The 27,382-nt window shown below is 37.2% G+C and overlaps 3 protein-coding genes across 3 annotated transcripts in view; all 3 read right to left on the bottom strand.

Moving 5' to 3' along the window:
• LOC138713749 (ankyrin repeat and death domain-containing protein 1A-like) overlaps positions 1–6,203 on the bottom strand; it is a 97,513-nt gene extending 91,310 nt beyond the window's left edge. The window contains exon 1 of the mRNA XM_069846130.1: positions 6,096–6,203. The gene's annotated coding sequence lies outside the window, so the exon portion shown is untranslated. The remainder of the gene's footprint in view (positions 1–6,095) is intronic.
• LOC138713461 (golgin subfamily A member 6-like protein 22) overlaps positions 1–16,771 on the bottom strand; it is a 76,540-nt gene extending 59,769 nt beyond the window's left edge. Inside the window, exon 1 of the mRNA XM_069845612.1 lies at positions 16,615–16,771. The gene's annotated coding sequence lies outside the window, so the exon portion shown is untranslated. The remainder of the gene's footprint in view (positions 1–16,614) is intronic.
• A 1,690-nt stretch (positions 16,772–18,461) lies between these two features.
• LOC138713724 (26S proteasome non-ATPase regulatory subunit 10-like) lies at positions 18,462–25,708 on the bottom strand. The gene is made up of 5 exons (XM_069846041.1): positions 25,525–25,708; positions 23,045–23,309; positions 22,680–22,742; positions 20,560–20,634; positions 18,462–19,337 (listed from the first exon to the last, which is right to left on the bottom strand). Exons 2-5 carry the CDS (start codon positions 23,306–23,308, stop codon positions 18,816–18,818), a joined length of 924 nt encoding a protein of 307 aa, XP_069702142.1. The 5' UTR covers position 23,309; positions 25,525–25,708; the 3' UTR covers positions 18,462–18,815.
• Between the last annotated feature and the right edge of the window lie 1,674 nt (positions 25,709–27,382).

Genomic DNA, 27,382 nt, shown 5'->3' with positions numbered 1-27,382 from the left:
ACATTGAAAAACGAGATGACAAATTGAATTTATTTGAATATTATTTACAATTAATGCTAATTATTATAGTAACAGAACATAACCTTCTGCGACAGTATTGGATTTCAGCCTCCGTGACTTTTCGCTAATTCTCTTTCGATTGCATATCCGAGAATAATCGATACTTGCGGTTTTATAAAGGTACAAAGCTGACTTCTCATTGGCTGAACACATATAAGCTGAGTTATCATTGGCTGAAGACCTGTGCTTTAATGAGTAGGTGTACTTTAATGACATGCATTAAAGGACTGCTACCAGGTGTATAATTTGTACATTTCGGCATGGTCGAGCATAAACACAATTAAATGCCATCGGCCGGTATCGCACCCGCAACCCCGAGCATAGAAATCCAGCGCTATACCAACTGCGCTACCGAGGGCGACATGAGAAATGAGGGTTACAACCTTCTTCTAGGCTGCTATTCAATTAAAGACATTGTAGGATTCATTATTTTAACTTGAAATCGGCAATCCTGACAGGACACACTGGGTTCATATACAGCGTGGCCTTCATTTCGCCACGATCATTATCTTGAGTATTTTCCAGATCATCTTACTTTGTTACGAATTTCGATCTTTCAGCATCTTGTCATAAAACCTAACACACTCCATGTCACAATTTTGTCTTACAGTTAGCATAGGCTAGCTCTAATTCTTTCAACGCTGCTTGATAGGAATTTCTCTTTTGATCATTTTATCATATTCGTAATAGAAAATACTCCTTCGTACGGATGTTTTTCTTCCTGGCAGACAGAGAATAAACTCTACTACACCACAAAAATTCTGAAAATTCAGGCATTTCTGAATTATTAACGAAATGTGTATCAATTAATACATAAAATATCACTGAATTTAGGTTATAATTGACCAATATTTAAGCATATTTTAACCTTAAAAGTTGTTATAATAACTTAAGTGCTATTTTTAATAAAACGATTGTACAGGGATATCATTTCATTTTTACTTTAATTTTTATTGTACCTGAGTTTTTTAATGTAGTTCACTCTCACCCCTTCTACTAATGAAGTTCAACCGTCCTCCACACAGATCCAAGACTGCATATACAGTCATAGTAGCCTTACCTTCACAGTACGTTCCAAAAATATGTTCGCGTTTTCCAATGACGAAAGAACTTTCAATATTCCATCATTTTCGCACAGGTACTATCGTCCATTTGCCTACGTCGCATCCCGGTTTTCCCCACCAGTTTCTATTCGCCTCTCTGTAAAGGCTAGTGGCTGGACTGTCTTAGCTCTTTTCTGAGAACATTAATTTCTGTTAGGAATTGGAGTTACGTAATATTATACCCATACAACTGTTTAAAATAACTTAAATAAAAGGGCCTCGTTAAGTAATTAACTATCACGTGATTTCCCTCCTTTCTTCGATCCTACGACATAACCACTTGGACGGACAGTAGATAGCATGTCTGAGTAATTTTATCTTTTCGGATCGAGCAGAAGTGAAGATTGAATGTACAGTACGTAAGGTACTCTTTTACAGAGTAGGTAGGCCTACAGAATTATTTCAACATGAGTTACCAGTACGAAGGACGAAACTGGTAATTGGAATTACACACATTAGAACTGAAGCCTGTATCGAAATGAACCGCCACCATTTTGAAAAATGTGTTTAAATATCCATATTATGATTATTTTTCAATTTAACTTCATTCTCTATATCAGGTGTCTCAAGGCCAACGCATAAAAGTTGTTACAGAGAGCGAGTCTAGATAACATAGTCAGCTGAAGAGATAAGCGCGGTACCCGAAGATAGCCGATCGTTGATTCATGTCACACGCATGAGCGAGCTAAGTTGTAACTGTCGCGGGAGAAATGCCACAAAGCTGCACTTTTGAGTTGTACTGTCACAATAGACGGTTGTTTTCGGAAGGAATTTCTTAAGTAGTTTGCAGTAATAATAATAATAATAATAATAATAATAATAATAATAATAATAATACATTTATTTTCTAATTATATACTATCAATGAGTAAAAAGAAGACATCTGAAGCATGAAGAACCATACATGTTACGTAATTATTTAAGCACAAGGAACCTGCCACTTTACTCCATTATCTCCTGGCCTAGTTGACTCATAAGTAGTGCCTTGTTGGTATCACTTGTGAGGTTCAGACCTGTCTTCGGACAGTTGACCAAACAATAACAATATTTCATTTCTAGGAAAAGTTTTTGGTATCGCTCTTTTTTTGAGTTTATACTATATTTAATAAAATATTTTTAATTGGGTTATTTTACGACGCTGTATCAACATCTAAGTTATTTAGCGTCTGGATGATATGAAGGTGATAATGCCGGTAAAATGGGTCCAGCGCCGAAAGTTACCCAGCATTTACTAGTATTGGGTTGAGGGAAAACCCCGGAAAAAACCTCAACAAGGTAACTTGCCCCAACCGGGATTCGAACCCGGGCCACCTGGTTTCGCGGCCAGACGCGCTGACCGTTACTCCACAGATGTGGACTATTTAATAAAGTAAAATTCAATTAAATAATAATAATAAAATTACAATTAAACTTGTTGGTTATTAAAGTAAGTATTCTTACGTTACGCTAATATTAATATATTAATTACAATAATAGTTAAATAATATATTTCGTAATGTTTTCAATAATTAAAAATGACCTAAACACCTTAGAAATTCACAAGCAATTATTTTAAATTAGAACTATTCAAATCTTAAATCTGGTCTGAAATTCTTTTCTCAAGTCCTTCAGTATTTCATTATATTTGTTACAGTGGTCTTGATTCAAATCAGGTAACAATTTTAGATTAATAAAGTGGTAACATTTACCCACTGAAACTTGCGTCTCCCACAATTTCGCTTTCCCTATGAAAGCTTTTATTTCTTCATACATTTGCGGTAATAAGAACATTCTTTCCTCGGAGATGGACACAATGACTGACTGTTATATCGTAGCGGTTGCAGATGTCTACTCAAACGTCGCGGTCAATGACGTCATCCGGAGATACACGAACTGATCCTGCATCTTGTTCCACTCTTACATTGAAAAAGAGAAAGAGGAGGAAGTGCTCTGAGAAGGCCCTATTGAGACGTCTGCTCTATAGTGTACGCTAATGTGCTGTAGACAGTATAATATACACTGCATAATGAATACGTCCACATGGACAGTTCAGTTCGTGAGTATAAAAACACTTAGGCCTAGGGCTATTGTTAATACTTTACTGTATTCTGATTAAACAAAAACCTAATTAAAATTATCAAACTCAAAAGTGTGATATTTCCTATTTTACGTAAATGGATGAACTACTTTTATTCCCTCCTATAATTAGTAAAGTGATTTGTTTGTATATTACGCCATCGAACTCCAGTCGTGGAAAGGGGTAGCAACCGTTGATCCAAAGGTATAGCCAGGTTAATATCAGAAATGTTAGTAAAAGTAAAATGATGTCCTTGTATTACCGGGACTTTGTAAAATAGCGGTACCGTCCCGTTCGACACGGTCTGTACAATAATCATAAAGCTAATTTGGATAGTTCAAATCAGTATTTGAAAATCCACGTCACGTAATGTGAAATTAACTAAAATCTTAAAGTAAATATGTGTTTTAATACACAGTTTTCTACTCTTAATTAGATTAAGCCTATGTGAGAGGGCATCGTCTTCATTTGCATTATGTTTGATCTATTGGCAAGCCCGTTAGGCATTGTAAAATGTGCCAACATTGTTGATTTTCTGTTAACTTCTTATTGCACCCCTGTCGCCCACCAAGCGCTACACAGGGCAAGCAATCACAAACCTGACAGCTGCAATTCTTCATATTCACCAGTTTCGATACCCGGTGAGTTCAACAGCATTGATTAATTCAGGGCTGGGCACCAGGAGCGAATCCAAACTCTAAACTGGGACGCTTAATATTGATCCATCACGGCATGAACGCTGCGCGGTGTTCGGTGGGGAAGAAAGGGGTTGAAGAGAAGTCACATGGCTCCCCGTGAGAGAGTAGAATTCGCTCTTGGTGCCCAGCTCTGGGTTAATTGAAAGGAAAGTTGTTATAAGCACTGATGAAATCAGCTGCAGTTTACAATGACTCGAAGGAAGTCGGATGTCATTGACAAGCTCTTCTACGAATTAAAAATCATGTCCACTACAATACATTTAATAGATTTTAACACATCAACTTTTTATGCAGAATAGTTATTAAAAGAAAATTTAGTTTATAAAAACTACCACTAGTAGGCGCATAAATAAACTTCAACAATAGTTTGTTAATAAATAATTGGAAATATTATTAGTTGAGAATTTCAATTTGTTCTATGTACGGTGTAATAATAATAATAATAATAATAATAATAATAATAATAATAATAATAATAATAGTCGATATATTATGTCTAATACATTAAATGCCTTACTCCAAGAAGAACCAGGCAACAACTGCGACAAAATCAGCAAAATCCAGTCGATTATCTTTTAGTGAAAGAATTATGATACAAGAAAACTGAAATCCATTATTGAAATGCAAACACTATTGTATATCTGCAAATTAGAAAAAAACTATAAAATAATGAATATAGTGGAACTATAACTATTATGACAATGCAATCTACAGACTATGTCTAAATTTGTTTCATCACACTTAGTCCATGTATTAGGCTTAGAATTATATCTGTATATTAAGGAAAATCCTCACAGTAGCTTAAAACAACGTTTCTAAAACTATGGTCCGCGGACCACCTGTGGTCCTCGAGGTCTGACCTTGTGGTCCTTCGAAAAAGACAGAAGAAAAAATAAAATTCAAACGAATTGCATATCACACTAGCTGCAAATCTCTGAATTTGTAAATGACACATGGCAATCGCCTTTCAATTTTAATCCAAGTACTGACATTTTATGAAATTTATTACCCTACCCGTCTATCGACTTCCCACTCTACTCTCAGCAACAAAAGAGGGATTTAAAGCACTATGAACGTGGTGTTTCTCGCCATCTTTTCCTGCACATTTGGCGCCGCACCTGTAACCTAGCCAGGGTCCACCCGAATTCATAGCAGAGGACCAAAGTAACTTACTGAATCTTTTCACGTATTTATGACTTTCTTAATAGTTTTTCCGACACCCAGTCTGCACATTGATATGGGAAATGGTGACATGCTGTACGTCGTACACCAAAATAGAACGTGCCAAATTGCATCTTTACTTGTTTCTGCGTTATTTCTTTTTATATCTCTTTTTTTTTTTTTTTTTTTTTTTTTTTTTTTTTTTTTTTTTTTTTTTTTTTTTTTTTTTTCCAGATAACGATATAAGAAATTTTACACTCCGCCTATTTTAAAATCCGGGCGAATCAGATCCAGAAATTCAAATTACAATACTTTCTAAATATTTTTTTTCGTGGCCAATCACAAGTAACTTAAAACAGATTCTGTGCATTGTCGATTCGTTTCTTGCCTGTGAGCACTTACTTGTTTGAAATCCTTCTTATGTGGTACACGCTAGTAGTTGTCCATGTCTCTGTTAAACAGTGCCCGTTATACACAATGAAAAACTGGCTTCGATCCGATGTTTGAAAAGAAAGGAGCGTGATGATGCGATTCATTTAGGCAGTGCTAATAGTTCAGAAGCTGTGTGTGAAGAAATATATTAATTATAGTGCCATTAATGAAATATCTAGACGTCCAAATATAGAACTGTGAAAGAATCGGCAAGCTCATCCATCTCATTAATTTGAGTACCAACATTTTTTTTTAGTTAATAAGTTAAAGATTATCCAAACTCTAATAGGCTTGGATTATTTAAAAAAAACGAAAATGAATTTTCTTCTATTAACATAAACTTAATTACTTAATACTAATATACAATTAATTGAATTATAAATTTATTTTAATTAATTAATTCTATTTTAAAATATAAATAAAACGGTATTAAAATATGCTACAAAAATGATAAATTTGCTTTCGAAGGGAACAAGAGTAAGGTGGTCCGCGGAACTGTTCTGAATTAAAAAAGTGGTCCCCACTTCAAAAAGTTTGAGAAACGCTGGTTTAAAATACGACTTCAGCACTGATATTTATACTTACTCTGCAAGGAAACGTGGAGAGTTACAAGACTGGAAAGAAGTGCGCAGGGAATGCTGAAGCTGCCAAGGCAACGAAACTGACGAATCAGGAAACTGGAACCAGAATTCACTGCATCACACACACAGCTTTCATGAGAACATATTTACACGTACGCTATACTTAAACTGAATAAATTATAAGTGAACGAGATATGATACAGTATATTTCGTTTACAAATCCAGACTGCTTCCTCTTCTATGTTACTGAAAGCGTGCAACGGTCTGCCGACAAATTACTGATAGCATTGGTTGATCGTTTATTGACAGAATATGAATCTCACAGAAAAAAAATATAGTAAGTGTGCTATCTTTAATGAACTCAAAAATCTTCAAATATTATCTGAAATGAGGAAACTATCAACTTTGAATGCTTAGGCTACATCTAGGCCTAATCGTGAATAATAGGAAATGAGGCAGATTTGTGGCGTTTGACTGAGCACTCTACAGACCTGGTTTGTAACACGTCACTGTGGTAAAGAGATATGGTAACTATACAAAATGTAAGAAAGAAGGATAATAAAGTTTACCTTGCAACTATTGTTTCAATAAGGAATGCTAGAATTGTTGCAGGATACATAACTTACCAATATCAACCCCACTTACTATGAAATACAATAAGATGCGTTACAAACACTGGATAGCAAAGAAGCTGGCAAATACTTCAACAGCCAAGCCCGCAATGCAGCAAACAGCTACGGGATTCCCAACCACAGCCCACAACGCAAGGTCACGTGATTGCTCTAGGAGGCTTTGGAGCATGATCAATAAATAAGACATTAAGTCTGTGACGCAACTGAATCCCTGGCTGGATGAACAGTGAAACATGTCACGGAGGAAGACAGAAATGCAAATAAATGTGAAGGAAAGTAGAAAATAAGTGCTAACGGATGTTGATATAGACTGTGACTTACGATAACGTATCAGTGGGTACACGGTCCACATGTTTACCAATTATAACTTGACGTATGGTGACCATAATTCTTTAAATAACAATTGTTAGCTAAAAGCGGGTCAGATGTCACTAGTCAGTTCGCCTTCATCTGTTCTGGAAATGAGCAGCTTGGGTAGCTAACCATGGAAACAAGAAGTTGCTCTCCAGCAAATTGTGACGAAAGCAAACAACATAGATACCGGTACAGACGGAATGACATGCAGATGTCACCTCTGGCAGAGCTGATACACGTTTTGTCAAGCTGGTCGTAACACAAACACCAGGACTGGCAATGTCTCTGGCTACTAGAAACATCAGTGACTCCTTTCTAGGGAATATTTTCGGGTTACCAACCTGTGCTGAGGTTTATTAGAGGCAGCTGAACTCGAATTCGAAAGCCTCAAATCTCATGTGATTAGCATGTATGGGGAGGAAAGCCATCGTAGTGTTCGTGTATGGCTCGCTTGTCGCCCTCATTTCTCAGAATGTTTACCTCACAACAGAGAAATATAATACTGCCCATGTGCCACTTTTCCACACATTCATTAATATTTGATCAATAGCTCCATGGTAACCACGGAAAACAACACAAACATGGAGTTTTCTACGCATGATATTGATAATTGTAAATCAATACTATGTGCAAGCCCCGGTCGTGGGTTGGAATCCAGGTCAGAGCATAACACTTACGTTACCGTCAATGTTTATTCTCGACTGCCTTCTGTATGTTAAGCGTAATGTGCATAATCTTCCCACTATTCATAATTATTCAACCCTTTGTGAAGCAGCTTGACACTCCACTGAAAGCTCGTCAATACTATTACTAGTAATTTATTATTATTATTATTATTATTACTATTATTATTAATAATATTATTATTAATATTATTATTATTACTATTATTATTACTACTACTATTATTATTACTATTATTATTACCATTATTATTATTAATACAATTATTATTATTATTATTATTATTATTATTATTATTATTATTATTATTATTACTATTATTATCTGCAGATGTATTAAATATGCTAATTTGCATGGATCGAACTTGGATCCATTTAATGTGTAGTATATACTTTTCGAGTTTTATGTCAGTTTTATTATTTATGCCATTTGTTAGATATGTATCATACTATTCTCGTCATTTGCATATTTTTACAATACTGCTTATATGATTCCAGTCTTCATTTATATGATTTCATTAATTCATTTTATTTAATTGCCATTATTTTAATTATCTCTCTGTGCTAATTTTAATAATATTTTGTGCTATTTATTATGTTGCATTTGGTCAATGATTAATGTTGGCTATTACATTGATTGTATTTCATCTCACTGCCATTTTCTATCATTCATTCTCATCATCATTTCTTGTTTTGTTTTGTATCTTGTGCTGAGCTGTAATTGGCCTTGTGCTGTTGTTTTGCACGTTAATATTCTGAATAAAATAAATAAATAAAATAAGTGAAATTAGTATTATTGTTATTACTATTATTATCATTACTATTATTATTATTATTATTATTATTATTATTATTATTATTATTATTATTATTATTATGGAAACCATTTGGTTTGATCTGATCCTTCCCATAAGCAGCTCCCCTGGTGTAGATCCATTGACATTCGTGGCAGTGTGTTGCCTCAGCAAGAATCTTGATAATCGAACTTCCCACGACCGATAGAGCCTCCTCAACGAGTTCTGCACTTCAGGAACTTGATGTTCGACTGATCCATTAGAAGAGGAATTGTACGGGGCTCGAGTGACATGTTTAATTCCATTCCGTTGTAGGAACGTATTGAATTCCATTGAAGTAAATTGTGTGCCATAACCAGTGACTACCGTTGATGGCAATCCATGCGTGTTTAAAATGCGTCTGAGTGACACAATAACAGTTTGGGAATTTGTAGAGTTAAGCCGCACAAGTTCCAACCATCTTGAAAAAGTATCCACTAAAACTAGGAAGTTTTGTTTGTGGAACGGCCCAGCCAATCCATTATCAGTCAAATATATAATTTGGATTCTTTTCCCCCACGATGAGCCAGTTTGCTTAGGCAGCTTTGGACGTGGCAGCTGACAAACTGCACAGGTTTTAACAATACTCTCAGCTGATGCACCAAAACCAGCCACCAAACATATTAGCTACGACCTAAACTTTTCATATTGAAAATTTCTGGATGGCCGTTATGGAGCAATTTAGTACCTACTCTATTTTTGAAGACTGGGCGGTGGGGAGGGGAGAACTAATCTTGAGCCCCATAACAGACAATATCTTGTACTGACAGTTCCAAATGTCTACGAAATAATGACTCAAGCTTTGCTCTGGGCCAGTCATCTTGTACATAAGCAGGACTATGGACTCTTGAAAGAATGTCATGCTTGGCAGTTTCTGTAGCTATATCAGATGATGGTGTTGGAAAATAGACGGATCTTCCAAGAAAGCAATAATCTGCGGAATCGCAGTTGTAGCATCTGGATAGCTACTCAAACCATCAACATTGCGAATTTGAATTTCTGGTCGATGTTCGAGTCGATATCATATGCTTGTAATGAAAGACATCAGGGTAACATTCCAGGCGATACTACATTCATCTCACCTTCTTTTTTATTGTAGGCTACTTTTCTATACAAACCTATGTATGAGACATGAAATATCTGTGCAGATCCTATAACGGACACCATATTGTCAGCCACCCTTCTCTCTCTACTCCGCTGCTTCGAGCGTAATTTTTCAAATAATGTAGGCTATCTTCTTCTGAAATAATGGAAATTTCTTACAATTATGTATAATTAAATATTAGTGTTTAATATTGTATCAAATTGCCCCCCTGAAATATATTCAAATTTCCTCGCGCGTCAATAAAAAGTTATCGTAAAATGATACAAAAACTATGCAACAGAATGCGCCACTGTTCAACGAGGCGATAGCTAATGCATGCAGGTAACATGGTCAGGTTATGTTAAACTCATTGTTTAAACCTTAATTTCACAAAAGCTTAAAACAAGAGAACACATACTTATAAATCACAGAAACAACTAGCGTTCACATTCTACCTAGATCAAGACAAATGACTACACAGACCTTGAATTCACTGATTTCTCCGCTAACTTGTACCATTATGCTGTACACAGCCTGCACACTATTTCTATCATAAGGTGGCGACACGAATCTCCCAGCAACACTTGCAAACGTTTAACATTATCCAAATTACCCAGCTATTCAAATTACCCTATGGCCTATGGGTGAATTCAGAAAGGCGTATAGAGTGTTAGTTGTGAGAACTGAGCCTGAGGGAAAAATACTTTTGGGAAGGCCGAGATGTAGATGGGAGGATAATACTAAAATGGAATTAATTTATTAACTAGTGGACTTACTCGTGTTAATTATGTAAAATTTGTGCGGCTTACAGCTGTTTCAGTGCTTCACGCACCATCCTCAGAGCCTACTAGATCACGGCGTCATCTCGAACTTCTCTGCCTGTTATGTGGGTGGGTTTGATTGTTGAAAGGTGTTGAAGAGTGGAGTCAAATAGTGTGTGTGTGTGTGTGTGTGTGAGTGTACTGAAATTGATTTGTGTGTTGAGAATTTTATCGGGGTGTGTTTTAGTGTGTTTGTATATTTCGTATTGTTCTAGTGTGTTGAGTTTTTGGTTCTTGGGTTGTATGTGTAGGATTTCCATGTCCGCATTTATGTTATTGTATGTGTGAGTAGCATTGGTTATGTGATCGGCGTATGTAGATGTAGACCTATTGTGTCCTCTGGTTATTGCTTTAATGTGTTCTTTGTAGCATGTTGGAATGATCTGCCTGTCAGTCCTATGTAGAACTTATCGCAATTATTACATGTCAGTTTGTATACACCTGTGTGGTTGTATTTATTTGTTTGTGTGTTGAGATGTCTTTGTAGTGTGTTTTCTGTTGTGTATGTTATGTTGTATTTCTGTTTTCTGAATGAAGATGCGATCTTATATGCGCTTTTGTTTTCATATGTTAGTGTGATGTATTTTTTGTGTTCTTGTGTTTGTGTTGTGTTTTGCGTGTTTTTGTGTTTGTTGAGTTTTTGTTTTGTCTTCCTTATGATGTTGTCTATTATGTTTGGATTGTATCCGTTTTCTTGTGCTATGTATTTGATTGTGTTCACTTCTTCATTGTACTGTTGTTGGCTCATGGGTATGTTGAGTAATCTGTGTACCATTGTCCTGAATGCAGCATGTTTGTGTTGTATGGGGTGATTAGATGTGTTGTGTATGGGTGTGGTGGTGATGGTTGGTATTCTGTATATTTTGTAGGTGTGTTTGTTGTCGATTTTTGTTATGGTGATGTCTAGGAAATTTATGGAGTTGTTGTTTTCAAGTTCTAGTGTGTATTGAAGTTTTGGGTGTAATTTGTTTATGTATTGGTGTAGTTTGTGTTTACATAATTAACACGAGTAATTCCACTAGTTAATCAATTAATTATATTCAAGTGTTAAAAGTAGTATACGCAAGATTCAAAATGAACTAAAATGGATTTGAGGCAGGCCAGGTTCTCTAAAAGCCATTTGTAAGTTAAGTACACGCTGATCTAAATGAGGAGTTGGAAAGCAATGGTGGATTGTTAATGCTTAGGTGAGGGGTTTGGACTTTTTCCATTGCTGGTTGTCATAATCAAAAAATTAAGACACACAACGTTTCGAAGGGTGGTTCTCCCTTCGTCTTCAGGTGGAAGGAAGGAAGGAGAGAAGAGAAAAAACCTATTGTTGGGATCGTTACGTACAGCTATTTGGATCAGTCATACTTGAAATGAACTCTATACTAGCAGACATATGTCACTATCAAGATAACTGACGTCAGGATGTGAGGCATATGTCTAGGACTAGAATCCCTCGTGCAATCCTGCATTACCAACCTAGAGGCAGGAAATCAAGTGGACGTCTAATGAAGACATGGGCTGAAAACTTTTGGGACTATGAGTTGTATGGCTGATGATCAGGCTTCGAGACTTCGGACCCAATAGATCAGTTCAGTGGGAAATCCGCATAACGACGTACTGAGTATAGTGGTAAAGCGTACAGTGGGTGGGGGTACTGTAGAATGAATGACAACAAATACGCAAAGGAAACTCTCTGGATTTGAAGGTTCTGGCGAATAATTTGGTTTTCATACAAACTGTGTCTGAAACTATTACACGGTTAGAAAAGTCAGAGCAAGAGATGCCGGAAGCCCTCAGATTAATTTAGAAAATGATGCAGAGAATTAATGAGACACCAAGTACACCGGTTACTGAACGTGTAAAACAGAAGTGGAAATCAATTTTATGTAAAAATAACGGATATGGAACATTGTGTAACATAAACAGCAAATTAGTGGACATAGAGTCACCCGAGAATAAAGGACTGTCTCTTAGAGACTGCAATGATGTTAGGTTTTTTCGTTTTGCTCCTATCACGTCATGTGACGTAGAGCGCATCTTTCTACAGTACAAACTTTGGCAGATAACCGAAGAAGATTTACGTTCGAGACACTGAGAATGTATCTTGTAGTACATTGCAATTCGGTACTGTAACTGCACTTCCTAAAGACGACCAATAGGATAAATGAAGAAATTAAAATTGCTACATGTTTATTTCCACCATTAACACTGTGTATAATTAAACACAAATGCTTATAAAAGACAGGAGAATAAATGCTTTTCACATTCTTTTGACATTATCATTGTGTAATGTATATTTACCCTCAGAATGTACATATGGGTGTTTTCCCATACTACCGTACTCTACTCTAAATAGCAACGTTGTTACCTCAACACATCTCTATCTACCTGCAGCGAGTCAGCAACCTATAGTGCATGCACAGTAAACTTATTGTATCGGGTCCAAAGTCTCGAAGCCTGCTGATGATGATGCTAATGATGGTGACGATGATGATTATAATCATTTCGTATAAATTTACTTTTCGATTAGCCCAGGCAGTGTTATTAAATTTCCTCTGTGTTGGTTGCAGCTTGTCCAGTAATTATCAACTGCCATTCGTATTAATTTCATATAAAGTAGGATCATTTCTCTAATAATTTGAATGACAGTTATTGGTGTTGATTTTACTGCTCCAGCGACTATCTATTGCAAATAAAAGTACAATTATTTTTGGAAGTGAAAATAGCATTTCTTCATCTATAAAATTGTGTTCATTTGTTCGCACCTACGTCATATTAACAGCAAGTGCGTGTAAATTACGCATCGTAAAAGTAAATAAAGAGCTAAACTAGATGCGTAGTCTATGTGGATACATGCAACGCACTGTAAAGTGAAGCAAAATTTACCATAAAACAAAAAAAGAAATAAATAAAGTATGATATCAGCGCTATAGGCCTGTGTAACAAGATATTAAAAAGGACTTAGGAAAGAGGGGAAAAAATAAATTGTAAAGACACTTTCTGTGTATTCGACGTGTCTTAAATTCTTATATTTTTAATGGTTAACTTCACCCCAGCGATCAAGTTTACCCGGGTTTACTTTACGGGAAATAATCAATGTCACAGGAAAAATGGGGGCGCAGTAAACGAAATTACTTTATAAGATCTTACTTAAAAATCTTGCAAGGGTCGAAATAATGCCCCTGTTTATGACCAGGAGTGAAGTGACTAATTCGGTTACAAATGTTGTTGAAATACTCCCGCTGTGCAATTACGCAGTCTGTCGGCTGGATTACGTAGCGGGGTAACAGTACTCGAAACAATTCATTTTGGTACAGTGTAATACAGTGGATGCTTTTCCAATTCACTGCGGGCTAAAACAAGGAGATGCACTGTCACCTTTACTTTTGAACTTTGCTCTAGAGTTTGCCATTAGGAAAGTCCAGGGTAACAGAGAGGGTTGGGAATTGAACGGGTTACATCAGCTGCTTGTCTATGCGGATGACGTGAATATGTTAGGAGAAAATCCACAAACAATTAGGGAAAACGCGGGAATTTTACTGAAAGCAAGTAAAGAGATAGGTTTGGAAGTAAATCCCGAATAGACAAAGTATATGATAATGTCTCGTGACGAGAATATTGTACGAAATGGAAATATAAAAATTGGAAATTTATCTTTTGAAGAGGTGGAAAAATTGAAATATCTTGGAGCAACAGTAACAAATATAAATGATGCTCGGGAGGAAATTAAACGCAGAATAAATATGGGAAATGCCTGTTATTATTCGGTTGAGAAGCTTTTATCATCCAGTCTGCTCTCAAAAAACCTGAAAGTTAGAATTTATAAAACAGTTATATTACCGGTTGTTGGACTCTCACTTTGAGAGAGGAACATAGGTTAAGGGTGTTTGAGAATAAGGTGCTTAGGAAAATATTTGGGGCTAAGAGGGATGAAGTTACAGGAGAATGGAGAAAGTTACACAACGCAGAACTGCACGCATTGTATTCTTCACCTGACATAATTATGAACATTAAATCCAGACGTTTGAGATGGGCAGGGCATGTAGCACGTATGGGCGAATCCAGAAATGCATATACAGTGCTAGTTGGGAGGCCGGAGGGAAAAAGACCTTTAGGGAGGCCGAGACGTAGATGGGAAGATAATATTAAAATGGATTTGAGGGAGGTGGGATATGATGATAGAGAATAGATTAATCTTGTTCAGGATAGGGACCAATGGGGGCTTATGTGAGGGCGGCAATGAGCCTCCGGGTTCCTTAAAAGCCAGTAAGTAAGTAATACAGTGGCGCCAATGCGTGGAAAATGGTTTTACTTTTTGGAGTTTTACTTTCTCGTGTTTTTAGTCACAAAATCTCTCTGACCGAAGACAAGAAAATTTTTCTCCTTGCTACCCACCGCCCACACCAACCAGAAGTACGCGTATTCATTGAAGAGAAAACAGCTTGACAAGAGCAGTCCGCTGTGGAAATGTGACCAGCCCTTGTTGCCACATTGCTGCAAGTGCCAGTCCTGATCGGACAGGGGCCTGTTTCTCAAAAATACTTGTTTAGTATTTCACCAGTTACTAGTTACCAGAGTATATTTCACCAGCTCTAGTAGATTCTGTTTCTCAAACTATTTTACCAGTCTAGTAACTTGTGACAATTTTTCACTAGTTACATGATCTCTTTCACTAGTTAGCTGATTGAGTTCATTTGTTTATAGTCATTGGTAGGTATTGTTATTTGAGGTTAGAAGGCTAAGTTGTTTTGTGTTTTGGTTTTTATTTCTCTTTTCGGTTGAAATTCCATCAATTGAAAGCAAATTAACTATACTAAATATTATTAATGAATCAAAGGATACACTATTCAGTGCTTTTTCAAGCATAACAACAAAAAATTATAAAGTAAACGAATGGACAAAAAATGTTGTAATGTGTGAGGCTGTGGGACTGATACCTCAGAACAAAGATTATGCATACGTTAGGGACACTTACTGGCCCAACACTAAGAAAGCAGCTTTGATAAGTAGGAATTCAAGTTCACAGTTACTATCATAATATGAACATATTATGTAGCTAGTGAGTCTACTGCCGACACGAATGCAGCTCATGACTTGATGAAGAATTCGCTATTTTTTTTTTTCAATTTTACATTTGATCTAATTCATAAATTAGTGTCGTTTTATATTTAATTTGTAGGTTAAAGTTGACAATGCCGGAAGAACTGGCAGTGGAGGAGGAAAGCCAGCAAAAATTACTGCAGTTGATGAATTGGTATTAGATTATTAGGAAAAAATTCTGCATGTGTTGTTGGTCTAGGACAGAAAGACCTGATGGCATTGGAAAATAATCAACATCCCAATTTGTAGAGCAATTTGTATTTGAAGCTTTGCTGATAATGCATGACTTCCATTTGTGTGTCTTGTTATGGCACGTTCCACTATATTTAACAACTCTCCAAGCTTTTCAGCACTTTATCTAAACTGTTCATTATATTTAAACAGTGCTAGCTCTTCTCACAACTACTTCATCACTTCAATCGGAATCACTAAACCACATAATATATTTAAAAAAATATAAATACAATATTTTGTTTTAATTATCTGAGAATGGTTGTCTCTGGTAACTGATAATATAGAAATCACCAGTCTTTAGAGTCTTGTAGGAATATTCCTGTTAAATACTAGTATAATCAACTAGATTAGCATTTTGAGAAACAAAATCACTTGTGAAATGGTGAAATCGAGTAATATTACTAGTCTCTGAACTGGTAACTACAACTTTACCCTTGTAGTTTCCAGAAACACAGACTTGTGAAAAAAACTAATATTACTACTGTACAGACTGGTATTACTAGTCCACGAGTTTTGAGAAACAGGCCCCAGCAATAACATTAGGCAGGGAATGGAAAAATACAAAACTACGAGCATAACCTAGACAATTCCACGTACAGTTGGGAGGGCACGTGATCATGTGACCTTACATGAAGCCATTACTGAGTGTAAGGTGGATTTATCAATAACCAGTGCTACCAACATAATGTGAATAGTAAGAATTCCAGCCTGCCAATCTATATGATCAATTCCTATGTCGCTATAATATGTGATTATGAAGAAGAAGCTGTTGTTACATAGTCAGAACTTACCTTGTGAATTGAAAATGAAGTTATGTTAACACTGAGCGAAACGAAGAAAGGTGCTACCAACAGTCACGGAGTTCTGGTCAATTTCGAACACAATCGTCCACAGACTTTGTACACAGAGAGAAAAGTGAAGAAGTTCGAACCAAAAACCACTTGGTTGAAAACGAGAATGAGTAGTGACGCAGCCCTGCTTCTGAGGAGTTATATAGTGCCTTATCTACCGGTTAACAAACAGCCAGATAAAGCTGTCAGACAGCTTACACAAGCAAGGAAGAGTGGATCATACAAGTGGCGCTTGAAGACAGCCAATAGGAGAAAGGGTTATGAATAAATAAAGTTGTAATGTAGCCCTAATGATAGGATAACGCAATGACTTTCATTTTAAATTAAATATTAATAAGATATCAGTTCAGATAAATCACGGGATTTGTATCGCAGGTCAAGAGCTTGTTATCGTGTCCAGAGACTGCACAACAATCCACTCACCGTGTGATAAAGATTCTGTCTTTTTAATTACTTGTCTGTCTGTCTATCTTTCTCGTCCATCCAGCTGTTTGCGTCCTTGTCTATAGTCCTACAGTTGTAATCTGTGATAACTTGTAGCTATTATCGCCGCGCTCTCATGCTTAACATGTCGGCATCATACGATAACGTGCGGTGTGCTTTTGAAACATCATTTTGCCGACCGATTGTTGCTCTGTAGGTTTCACTCTAAGCGTCACGTTGTCACATCTACTTCCTCGATAAGAATAAGCACTAGTTTGTTATATTGTTAAATGGCTATTATTGTTATTGTTATTGTTATTATTATTATTATTATTATTATTATTCCATGTATTGTGGGTCCATATCACCACGGCATGGCGCGTCCTCAGGTTGCGGATAGAGGAGACGGCCTCCAGCAGATATGGAGGGTAGCTGCGAATATATTGAATAAGCAGTCGCTGACAGCCCTCATAGGTGTCATTTAATAATGGAAGCAGCTTATTGGTTGCAATATTGAAATTGAGGCGAGTGATTGGAGCGGCGACATAAGAAATTAAAAACAATAACGCAATTAAATTTCAAAGACCTGCCGAATGTTAACCATGAGAGCGCGGGGATATATCCATATATACAGAGTTAGTTAAAAGTTTCGCACCACCTAAATAACTTTTGAAGCATACGGTTCAGTGACATGAAACTTGGTATGTGGGTATAACCATATACTAGGAACTCAATAATGGTATTACCGAGTTTTTTCTACTTCCGGTTTAACCGTAAGTAATTCCAACTCTCTTATTTTAAATGGAACACCCAATATATTATTTTACTTTTGAATAGTACTCATTAAGAACTTTTCAAAAAGTACCCACACTTGATACTTCTGTACAAATTCAATGTTTCTAAATAAAAATGGAATTGTTCCAAGATATTCCTTAAAGCCTGGTTAAGTCATTCCTTAATTGATTTCTATGATCGAGTGACACATTGTAAAGCAGCTGAGGGCTACCAATTTGAACACATATTTTAGAAGGTGAGCTAGCTTTGTTTTGTTTTTGTTAAGGAAGGATTATTTCATTATTTTAATATTCTAGCTGTGAATGTCGAGTTCGTGAAGGAACATTGATGCCTACAGAAATGCTTTTCTTCTGATAGGCTTATTGCGAAAAAATATAGGAATAAAAATGGCCGTAGTATTGATGTGCATGTGAGCAGCAGGAACACTAGCGGCAGCCAGTGGCGTATCAAGGTCATCAAGGCAACTAACTTACTGTGCTTGAAATAGTCTAGTTGAGATACTGAACGATCAGTGGCGTATCACAATCACACAATAATAACAATAATTCTGTATAAGTTTGACACAGACAGTGATACAAACATCAACAATTTTTCTATATTTTTATTTGGACAATGTGTACAGCAATTTGAACAATAATTATAAAGACAATCGAATGTTGATGATGGTAATAATAATAATAATAATAATAATAATAATAATAATAATAATAATAATAATAATAATAATAATAATAATAATAATAATAATCGTCAGTGGCGTATCAAGCTCCAATCACAACAAAGCCACACAACACGAAAGTAACGACAGCCTAGAGCAATGAAGTAACAGCATTACACGCAGAGCAGTGATGCCAACACAACATATTCCCGCTGGTTACTGTGCTATAATGGCATAGCTGTCATGTTGTCAGCACTGCGCCTGCTCACTCCTGTAGCATGGCCTCCACTTTTGTGAAAATCTGACGGGCTATGTCCAGGGCTGTCCGACCCTCCTTATTCCTCGCCCCCCGCTCTGCGCCATGCTGCAACAGCAGCTGCACCACTGGGGCGTGGCCAGTACGTGCTGCACAGTGCAGTGCAGTCCACTGGTTTGCATCAGCAGGCTCGTTGGGCCGCGCCCCAGCTGCCAGCAGCAGCTCACACACTGCACGGTGCCCATTGTATGCAGCCCCATGCAGAGCAGTGCCGCCAGATAGTCCTCCCTTCATATTCGGCCGCGCCCCGGCAGCCAGCAGCGCCCTGCACGCATCCTGGCGTCCTTCACGTGCTGCCAGCCACAAGGGCGTGCGGCCATCATGATCCTCGGCGTTCACCAGGCTGCCTGCATCCAGGAGCAGCTGCACCCTGTGTGTGTCCCCCCGCTCCGCTGCCCGGTGTAGCTCAGTCCTGCCTTCGCTGTCCTTCTGCTGTAGGTTGGGCCTGACCTCAGCCGCAGCTCTGAGCTCCTGCAGCAGACAAAACAATCTGGTCAGAGGAAGCTCAGTCAGCTAGGTGACAGTTCACTAGGCTGAGTGAAGCTGATGGCAGTAGTAGTGACAGTAGCCACAACTACAGTAAACAGTAGTAGTGACAGTAGCATAATTACAGTAATGTCAGTAGTAATGACAATATTCATAACTACAGTAATGTCAGTATGTGTGGCAGTAGGCATAACTACAGGAATGTCAATAGTAGCGACAGTAACCATAACTACAGCAATGACAACAGTAGTGACAGTAGGTATAACAACAGTAATGTCAGTAGTAGTGCCAGTAGCCATAACTATAGTAATATCAGTAGTATCGACAGTAGACATAATTACATTGATGTCAGTATTAGTGTCAGTAGCCATAAATACACCAATGTCAATAGTAGTGACAGTAGCCATAACTAAAGTAATGTCAGTAGTAGTGACAGTAGGCATAACTACAGTAATGTCACTAGTAGCGACAGTAGCCAGAACTACAGTAATGTCAGTAGTACACAGTAGCCATAACTACAGCAATGTCAGTAGTAGTGACAGTAGGCATAATTCCAGTAATGTCTGCGGTAGCGACAGTAGCTATAACTACAGAAATATCACTAGTAGCGATACTAGCCATAACTACAATAATGTCAGTAGTAGTGACAGTATCCATAACTACAGTAATGTCAGTAGTAGTAACCGTATCCATAACTACAGTAATGTCAATAGTAGAGACAGTAGCCATAAGTACAGCAATGTCAGTACTATTAGTAGTTATAGCAGTAGTAGTAGCAGTAATAAAGTGGTGGTAGTAGTTCTAGTCTGAAAACTGAAATTAAATTTGCTCTCCAACTGCAGCTTGCATGTCATCTGCCACCTTCTTCAGTTCCTCGCCTTTTAGGCTCTACCTGCAGTTCTTTTCGTAGGATTCGCAGTTCCTTCTCCTTACTCTATAATTAAAAACAAATCTGGTTGAGAAAAAACTCAAATGCCGATAACTTGATTAGAAACATGACTATTTTGATGATGATTATGATGATTATGATGATTATGATGATGATGATTTTGTGATAATAATAATAATAATAATAATAATAATAATAATAATAATAATACTTTTTATTGTAACTATTTTTATTTTGATCATTATTAAAATTTGAAATGACTAAATAGAGCTGGTAAACTCCCTCGTAACTGTAACCATGGTAACGGGTCACACTTACTTCTTCCATCTGGCGCCTCATTTCTCGCACAGACTCCAGTTTTTGTCGGAGCTTCCCCAGGTGTTGCTGGTAACTCTGTAATATAAGCAATTCTGGTTTAGAGAAAGCTCAGCTAGTTAGGTGATAGTCTGACTTGAAGCAACAGGTTTCATGAAGGAATCAAGCTGATGGCCGGTATACAGCATCAGGAAATGAGACAACAGCTACCTACGAATAAAGGCTTTAAAGTAAAACCTCTCATCCTGCATATAATTTTCTCTAAAAAGTTTCATCACAAGCTCGGAGAACATAAGTTATCCTTTGTATTTCAAGGAACTACCCTTGGAGGACCCAGTTATACAGGACAAGGACAACACATCATGCCACACATGTGTCTTATCAAATGTGGTTTGTAGACAGCTGCCTGTATCACCGCTCATGCCTGCACTGAAGGCAGATGTATTCGCCAGTTGTTCAGAGATTCAGTCCCTGAAGTCCTGACATCCCATTACTTTGGAAGCTGCTAGTAAAATCAACCGGCTTATCGCTTTCACTGAGCATTAATGTTGCACACGTTCAACTTGTCATTGAGTGTGTTTCAGTCAATGGGAATTCAAAATAAGACGCTAGTGAAATAAATAAGCAGCTTCATTAGAAAATATAGCCAGTAAATTGGCTGGCGAATAAGGAAGCTTGTTCAAGGCAAATACAAAAAGCACATATAAATCACACTTTAGCTATCCCCTCACCTAACCCACTCAAACCTCTTCACTGTCCTCGGCCTCCTGTCACTTAGCTATCGCCATCTTCGTCTTTCAGATATTGCCAGTACGCTTACTGTCACTACATTGCGATATACAGGGACATCATTTTATTTTTACTTCAATTTTTATTGTACCTGAATTTTTTAATATACTTCACTCTCACCCCCTCTACTAGTAAACTTCCAATGGTTCTCCACACAGAACAGAGGACGCGTGTGCAGTACTGAGTTACTGAGTATAGTACGTTCCAGAAATATGTTCGCGTTTTCCAGTGACGAAAGAGCTTTCAATATTGAATTTTATTTTCGCACACGTACTGTCGTCCGTTTGCCTACGTCGCATCCCGGTTTCCCCCACCTGCTTCTGTTCGCCTCTCTGTAAAGTCTAGTAGCTCGGCTGTCTTAGCTCTTTTCTGAAAACATTAATTTCTGTTAGGAATTGAACGTCTACGTAATATTATACAACTGTTTAAAATAACTTAAACAGACGGGCCTCGTTAAGTAATTAACTGTCACGTGATTCCCCCTCCTTTCTACGATCCTGCGACAAAACCTCTTGGACGGACAGTAGATAGCATGTCTGAGTAATTTTATCTTTTCGGATCGGGCAGAAGTGAAGATTGAATTTACAGTACGTAAGGTACTCTTTTATAGAGTAGGTACAGAATTATTTCAACATGAGTTACTAGTACGAAGGACGAAACTGGTTATTGGAATTAGGTACAATAGTCTATAGTGCGATAATATGCACAAAAGAACTGAAGCCTGTATCGAAATGAATGGCCACCATTTTCAAAAATGTGTTTAAATATCCATATTATGATTATTTTTCAATTTAACTTCATTCTCTATATTGTACGCTAATGTGCTGTAACAGTACAATATACACTGCATAATGAATACGTCCGAATGGATAGCTCAATTCGTTAGTAAAAACACTAAGTGTTAATACAGTACTGTATTTTGATTAAACAAAAACCTAATGAAAATTATCGAACTCAAAATCGCGATACTTCCTAGTTTACGTAAATGGATGAACTACTTTTCTTCCCTCCTATACCTAGTAGAGTGATTTCTATTTTACGCCAGTATCATCGAACTCCAGTCTTAGAAGGGGGAACAAGCAGTGGTTCCGGTTGTAGACCTTAATCCAAGGATGTAGCCAGGTTAATATTAAAAATGTTAGTAAAAATAAAATGATGTCCCTGTATAATGGAGTACCCATATTTATCATTCAATTAAGTGCCCATTTGAACACACCTTAGCGTCTGCATGTCTGCCTATTTTAAAGTTTTTCGTGCTTACTGCTCCAACCTTCACTGTACCCTCAACTGTCCAATTACTGTATCTGTAACCATGGTAACAGCTCATCACTTACTTCTTCCTGCTGGAGCCGCAACTGGTGCTCTCCTTCATATTTCTGCCTCAGTTCTACTTTCTCCTGTAACCACAAAGGAATCAGGTTCAGACGTAGCCCAGTCAGTAAGGTGGCAATACGATGAGAAACAGAATAACTCACAACCAACTACTGAATGTATTGCACTAAACAACACGACATTTCTAATTCTATCTTCGCATTTTCTACATATCTAAAAACTGGTCTTAACTCCTTTCCAATTTCCCTCATCACCCATTTTCTGAATGTCTGGTACGAGCAACTAGTTCTGTGGAATAAAGCCTTACTGTGACCCAATCTAAGGTGTTCAGCAGTAACTGTAAACATGGCAACAGCGGAACTCTTACTCTTTCCGATTCTTCTCTCAGCTCCTTCATTTCAGCTTGTGTCTCTCTCAGTTCCCTCTCTTTCAGCTTCAATCTCTCCTCAATGTCGTTGCTGCTCCCTACTTTTTCCTCTTCCTTCCTTGCCTCCAGGCCATGCAGGGACCACGAGTCCAACCTCTCCTTGAGGACCCTGACTTCCTCTATGACAGGAAGCAGCAGTCGAACCTGTCCCTCCAGGGTCTTCACTCGCTGTTTCAAGTCGGGAATAGGGTTGGGCTTTGCCATCCTTGTACACCAGAAAGCAAGAATAACAGTGAAGCATTGAAATATTATTTAAAAATTACTAGTAGGCCTACTTATCTATCTTACAGCTACTGTAAGGGATGTTCCGGTTCGAATTATATTTCTGATTGTTTCAATACATACTATAAATGGTATTAGAATTGGAGTAGTTCCTGTAAATTAATAATAATCACAAAACAAAAAATTGGGATTGTAGCTTTCAAGGTCACTTCCATCTATCAAGTACTTCGCTTTGGTAAAATATGTTACCAAGTATGTAAAAATTCCTTCTCAAAGTGTTGGACGACAATAATACAGCTTCACTCTCCTGCCTAATGTCAAGGGCTAGCCTCAGAATATCATAGAGCTGTGGGCACATTAGCTACGTTCCCATGTTTAGACAAATCACATCTAGGTTCAGTGGCGGTTCCTCGGGGGAGGGAAGGAAGGAACGTCCTCCTCACATTTTCTTCTTTTGAAAGTAAATACTAAATAAAATATGTGCCTTGAAATTCGAGGAAGATTCGATAATTGTTAAGTTCACAGCTGTAAGAAATCTCGGTTGATCGAGTTTTAAACGACGCGCGCTCATGTGCTGTAGAAAACTGTGAGAAAGATGCGAGATTGTCTGTGTAGAGGAAAGGCACTCCATTCCTCCTCTACTGCAGTTAACACACATAGACAACAGCGCACTAGCGGCCAGAGAAAGAAGCAGAGTTTTAAAGCAAGTAAATGAACGGAGAGGGAGGAGATCCTCCTCTGAATCAGCGCATGGGCGGGAAATAGAAACCGACTGGTCGTGCAGCAAGCTCGCTACCGCTGCCATCTAACGATGCTGCATTCAACCGGACTATAACACGTCTAGGAGGAGAGACAACAAAAACAGTTGTAACGCAACGCTATGAAAGACACCATGTAAACTTTTTTTAAAACTATAAATCAAAAATATTATTCATTGCACTTTACATAGGCTACTATTCATGGTTTGAAACTTTCGTGGATATTTGAAAGTTAAAGTCGGGTTTATGTAAAACAAAGAGGAAGTAGTTCTACGTAGTTGGGCCCTGAAATTCACTTCTATTCATTGTTTACTAGACAGGCAACAGCCAAGTTGTCAGTTTTGTACAAATATATTTGAAACTGAAAGTAGGCACTTGAAACTACATCATTTTTAACATAAAAAATTAATCGGCCACCGGCAGCTTTGAACAATAATGATAGTATGACTTTACAAGAACTGACATTCTTCAAAAGTATGTGATACTGAACTTGTAAAATGTACATGTGGCAACACAGACCACGTGGGTGGGTGCAGTGTTCTCGCTTTCCTCAGATTATTTCCCATTCCCATTTCCGTAAAACGGTTCCGGTTACGAGTTAGTAGCTAGTCTCTTCCAACACGTGTGATGCTGTAGTGTGCTCGAAAAATGCTACGAGGTTGTGAATTTCCTTGTAATTGTTAATTTGTGCAATTATTCAACAATGAATGGAAGTGAAATCATAATATATTTTGGACAATTTAGGAAACTCAGTTTACAAGAACAGATTATTGCTATTGCATGTGGGCTAATTTGTAGATTCATTCAAGAAGGTGTCATTTCGTGCTGTTAATTTCTTTCCTCCTCTTAAGTAATATGCAGGAGCCGCCACTGTTTTGGTTACTTTAACATTTATTACTGATTTTCTCTTGTTTGCAGTTCATTACAGTACCACACTTGACATGTAGATACTTGTAACAACTTCACACGTTCGTTACCATAGAAATCTACAGTTGCTTCTTTGCACATCCTGAAATATCAGTAGTGCTAGAACAATACCATAATCGCCAAGGCCTGGATGTTGCTAGTATGTTACCTTTTATCTAAGAAGTTACAGATATTGTTAGGCCCTACTATAGGACTATAGATTACATAAATATTCATCATTGACTTCTGGCTGTAAAACCCACAGTTTTTGGACTTGTTTCGTTTTAGTTTCATTTTTGCAGTTTTAGTACCAAATTCTTGGCCATTTTTGAAATTTTTGCTATTCGTCTTAGCTTTTGTTTTTTGTTTTGTATCAAATTAAATAATATATTATTTTATTTTATTTCCAGCCTGCAAATCTATAATTATGATCAGTTTCTACGTCATTATAATAAGTGATTATGAAGAAGAAGAAGAAGAAGAAGAAGAAGAAGAAGAAGAAGAAGAAGCTGTTGTTACACAGCCAGAACTTACCTTGTGAATTGAAAATGAAGTTATGTTAACACTGAGCGAAACGAAGAACGGTGCTACCAACAGTGACGGAGTTCTGGTCAATTCCGAACACAATCGTCCACAGACTTTGTACACGGAGAGAAAAGTGAAGAAGTTCGAACCAAAAACCACTTGGTTGAAAACGAGAATTAGTAGTGATGCAGCCCTGTTTCTGAGGAGTTATATAGTGCCTTATCTACCGGTTAACAAACAGCCAGATAAAGCTGTGAGACAGCTTACACAAGCAAGGAAGAGTGGATAATAACAAGTGGTGCTTGAAGATAACAAATAGGAGAAAGAGTTATGAATAAATAAAGTTGCAATGTAGGCCTAACGGTAAGATAACTCAATGACTTTCATCTTAAAATAAATATTAATAAGATATCAGTATAGATAAATCACGTGACTGGTACCACAAGTCAACAGCTTGTTATACTATTCACAGAGGTTGAACAACAATCCACTCACCGTGTGATAAAGGTTCTGTCTTTCTTAATTACCTGTCTGTCTGTCTGTCTTTCTCGTCCATCCAGCTGTTTGTGTCAGTGTGTATAGTCCTACAGTTGTGATCTGTGATAACTTGTAAGCTATGCCTGATATTCGAAATAATAAATAACAATTGGAAACATTGCAGAGTGTATAACTGCCAAGTTGATCCGCTTTCTTACCACTCAGTCCTTCGCTGCTGACCATAACGAACATGGGAATATAATATAGACTGCATTGCCTGAAAATGGCAGTCCTATAGTGACCAGCCAACAAAGCCAGCAGAGATTTGTGTGTCAACACTACTCGTTTCTCCTCATTTTAAAAAGAAAGAGAGTTGGGTTTTGAATAGAGGAATTTTTTCCCTTAAGTAAGCACTGAGTAATTAATTTAAAAATAAACATATGCTGTGCTATGTGTGGAATGCATAGCATAATATTTTGTGGGTATTTGTGCCCTTATCAGGTGTTGAGACGTCATTTTTAAACTTCTTGCGTCATGGATTTTTAAATCACTAGCTCCCTTTTATTGTTTCCGGTAAATTGAATTAAAAAAAAAAATTAAACACTCTTTGATATGAGTGGAATGCATTGCATAACATTTCGTGTGTATTTGTGCCCTTATCAGGTGTTGAGACGCCATTTTAAACTTCTTGCGCTATGGATTTTTAAATCACTCGCTCCCTTTTATTGTTGTTCCCGGTAAATTGAATTAAAAAAAAATTAAACACTCTTTGATATGAGTGGAATGCATTGCATAACATTTCGTGTGTATTTGTGCCCTTATCAGGTGTTGAGACGCCATTTTTAAACTTCTTGCGCTATGGATTTTTAAATCACTCGCTCCCTTTTATTGTTGTTTCCGGTAAATTGAATTTCAAAAAAAAAAAATTAAACACTCTTTGATATGAGTGGAATGCATTGCATAACATTTCGTGTGTATTTGTGCCCTTATCAGGTGTTGAGACGCCATTTTTAAACTTCTTGCGCTATGGATTTTTAAATCACTCGCTCCCTTTTATTGTTGTTTCCGGTAAATTGAATTAAAAAAAATTAAACACTCTTTGATATGAGTGGAATGCATTGCATAACATTTCGTGTGTATTTGTGCCCTTATCAGGTGTTGAGACGCCATTTTTAAACTTCTTGCGCTATGGATTTTTAAATCACTCGCTCCCTTTTATTGTTGTTTCCGGTAAATTGAATTTCAAAAAAAAAAATTAAACACTCTTTGATATGAGTGGAATGCATTGCATAACATTTCGTGTGTATTTGTGCCCTTATCAGGTGTTGAGACGCCATTTTTAAACTTCTTGCGTTATGGATTTTTAAATTACTCGCTCCCTTTTATTGTT

This window comes from Periplaneta americana, chromosome 2 (assembly GCF_040183065.1).
Source record: "Periplaneta americana isolate PAMFEO1 chromosome 2, P.americana_PAMFEO1_priV1, whole genome shotgun sequence".
Classification (NCBI taxonomy): Eukaryota; Metazoa; Arthropoda; class Insecta; order Blattodea; family Blattidae; genus Periplaneta; species Periplaneta americana.
The sequence above is the reverse complement of the archived record's forward strand: the minus strand, read 5'-3'. Positions and strand labels throughout refer to the sequence as shown.

Excerpts from the sequence above, each read along its gene's own strand:
- LOC138713724 (XM_069846041.1), bottom strand. The coding sequence starts at position 23,308 with ATGGCAAAGCCCAACCCTATTCCCGACTTGAAACAGCGAGTGAAGACC. Across the intron at positions 22,743-23,044 it reads TGAGAGAAGAATCGGAAAGA|GAGAAAGTAGAACTGAGGCA; the intron begins GTAAGAGTTCCG and ends TTGTGGTTACAG. Across the intron at positions 20,635-22,679 it reads TGCGGCTCCAGCAGGAAGAA|AGTTACCAGCAACACCTGGG; the intron begins GTAAGTGATGAG and ends CTTATATTACAG.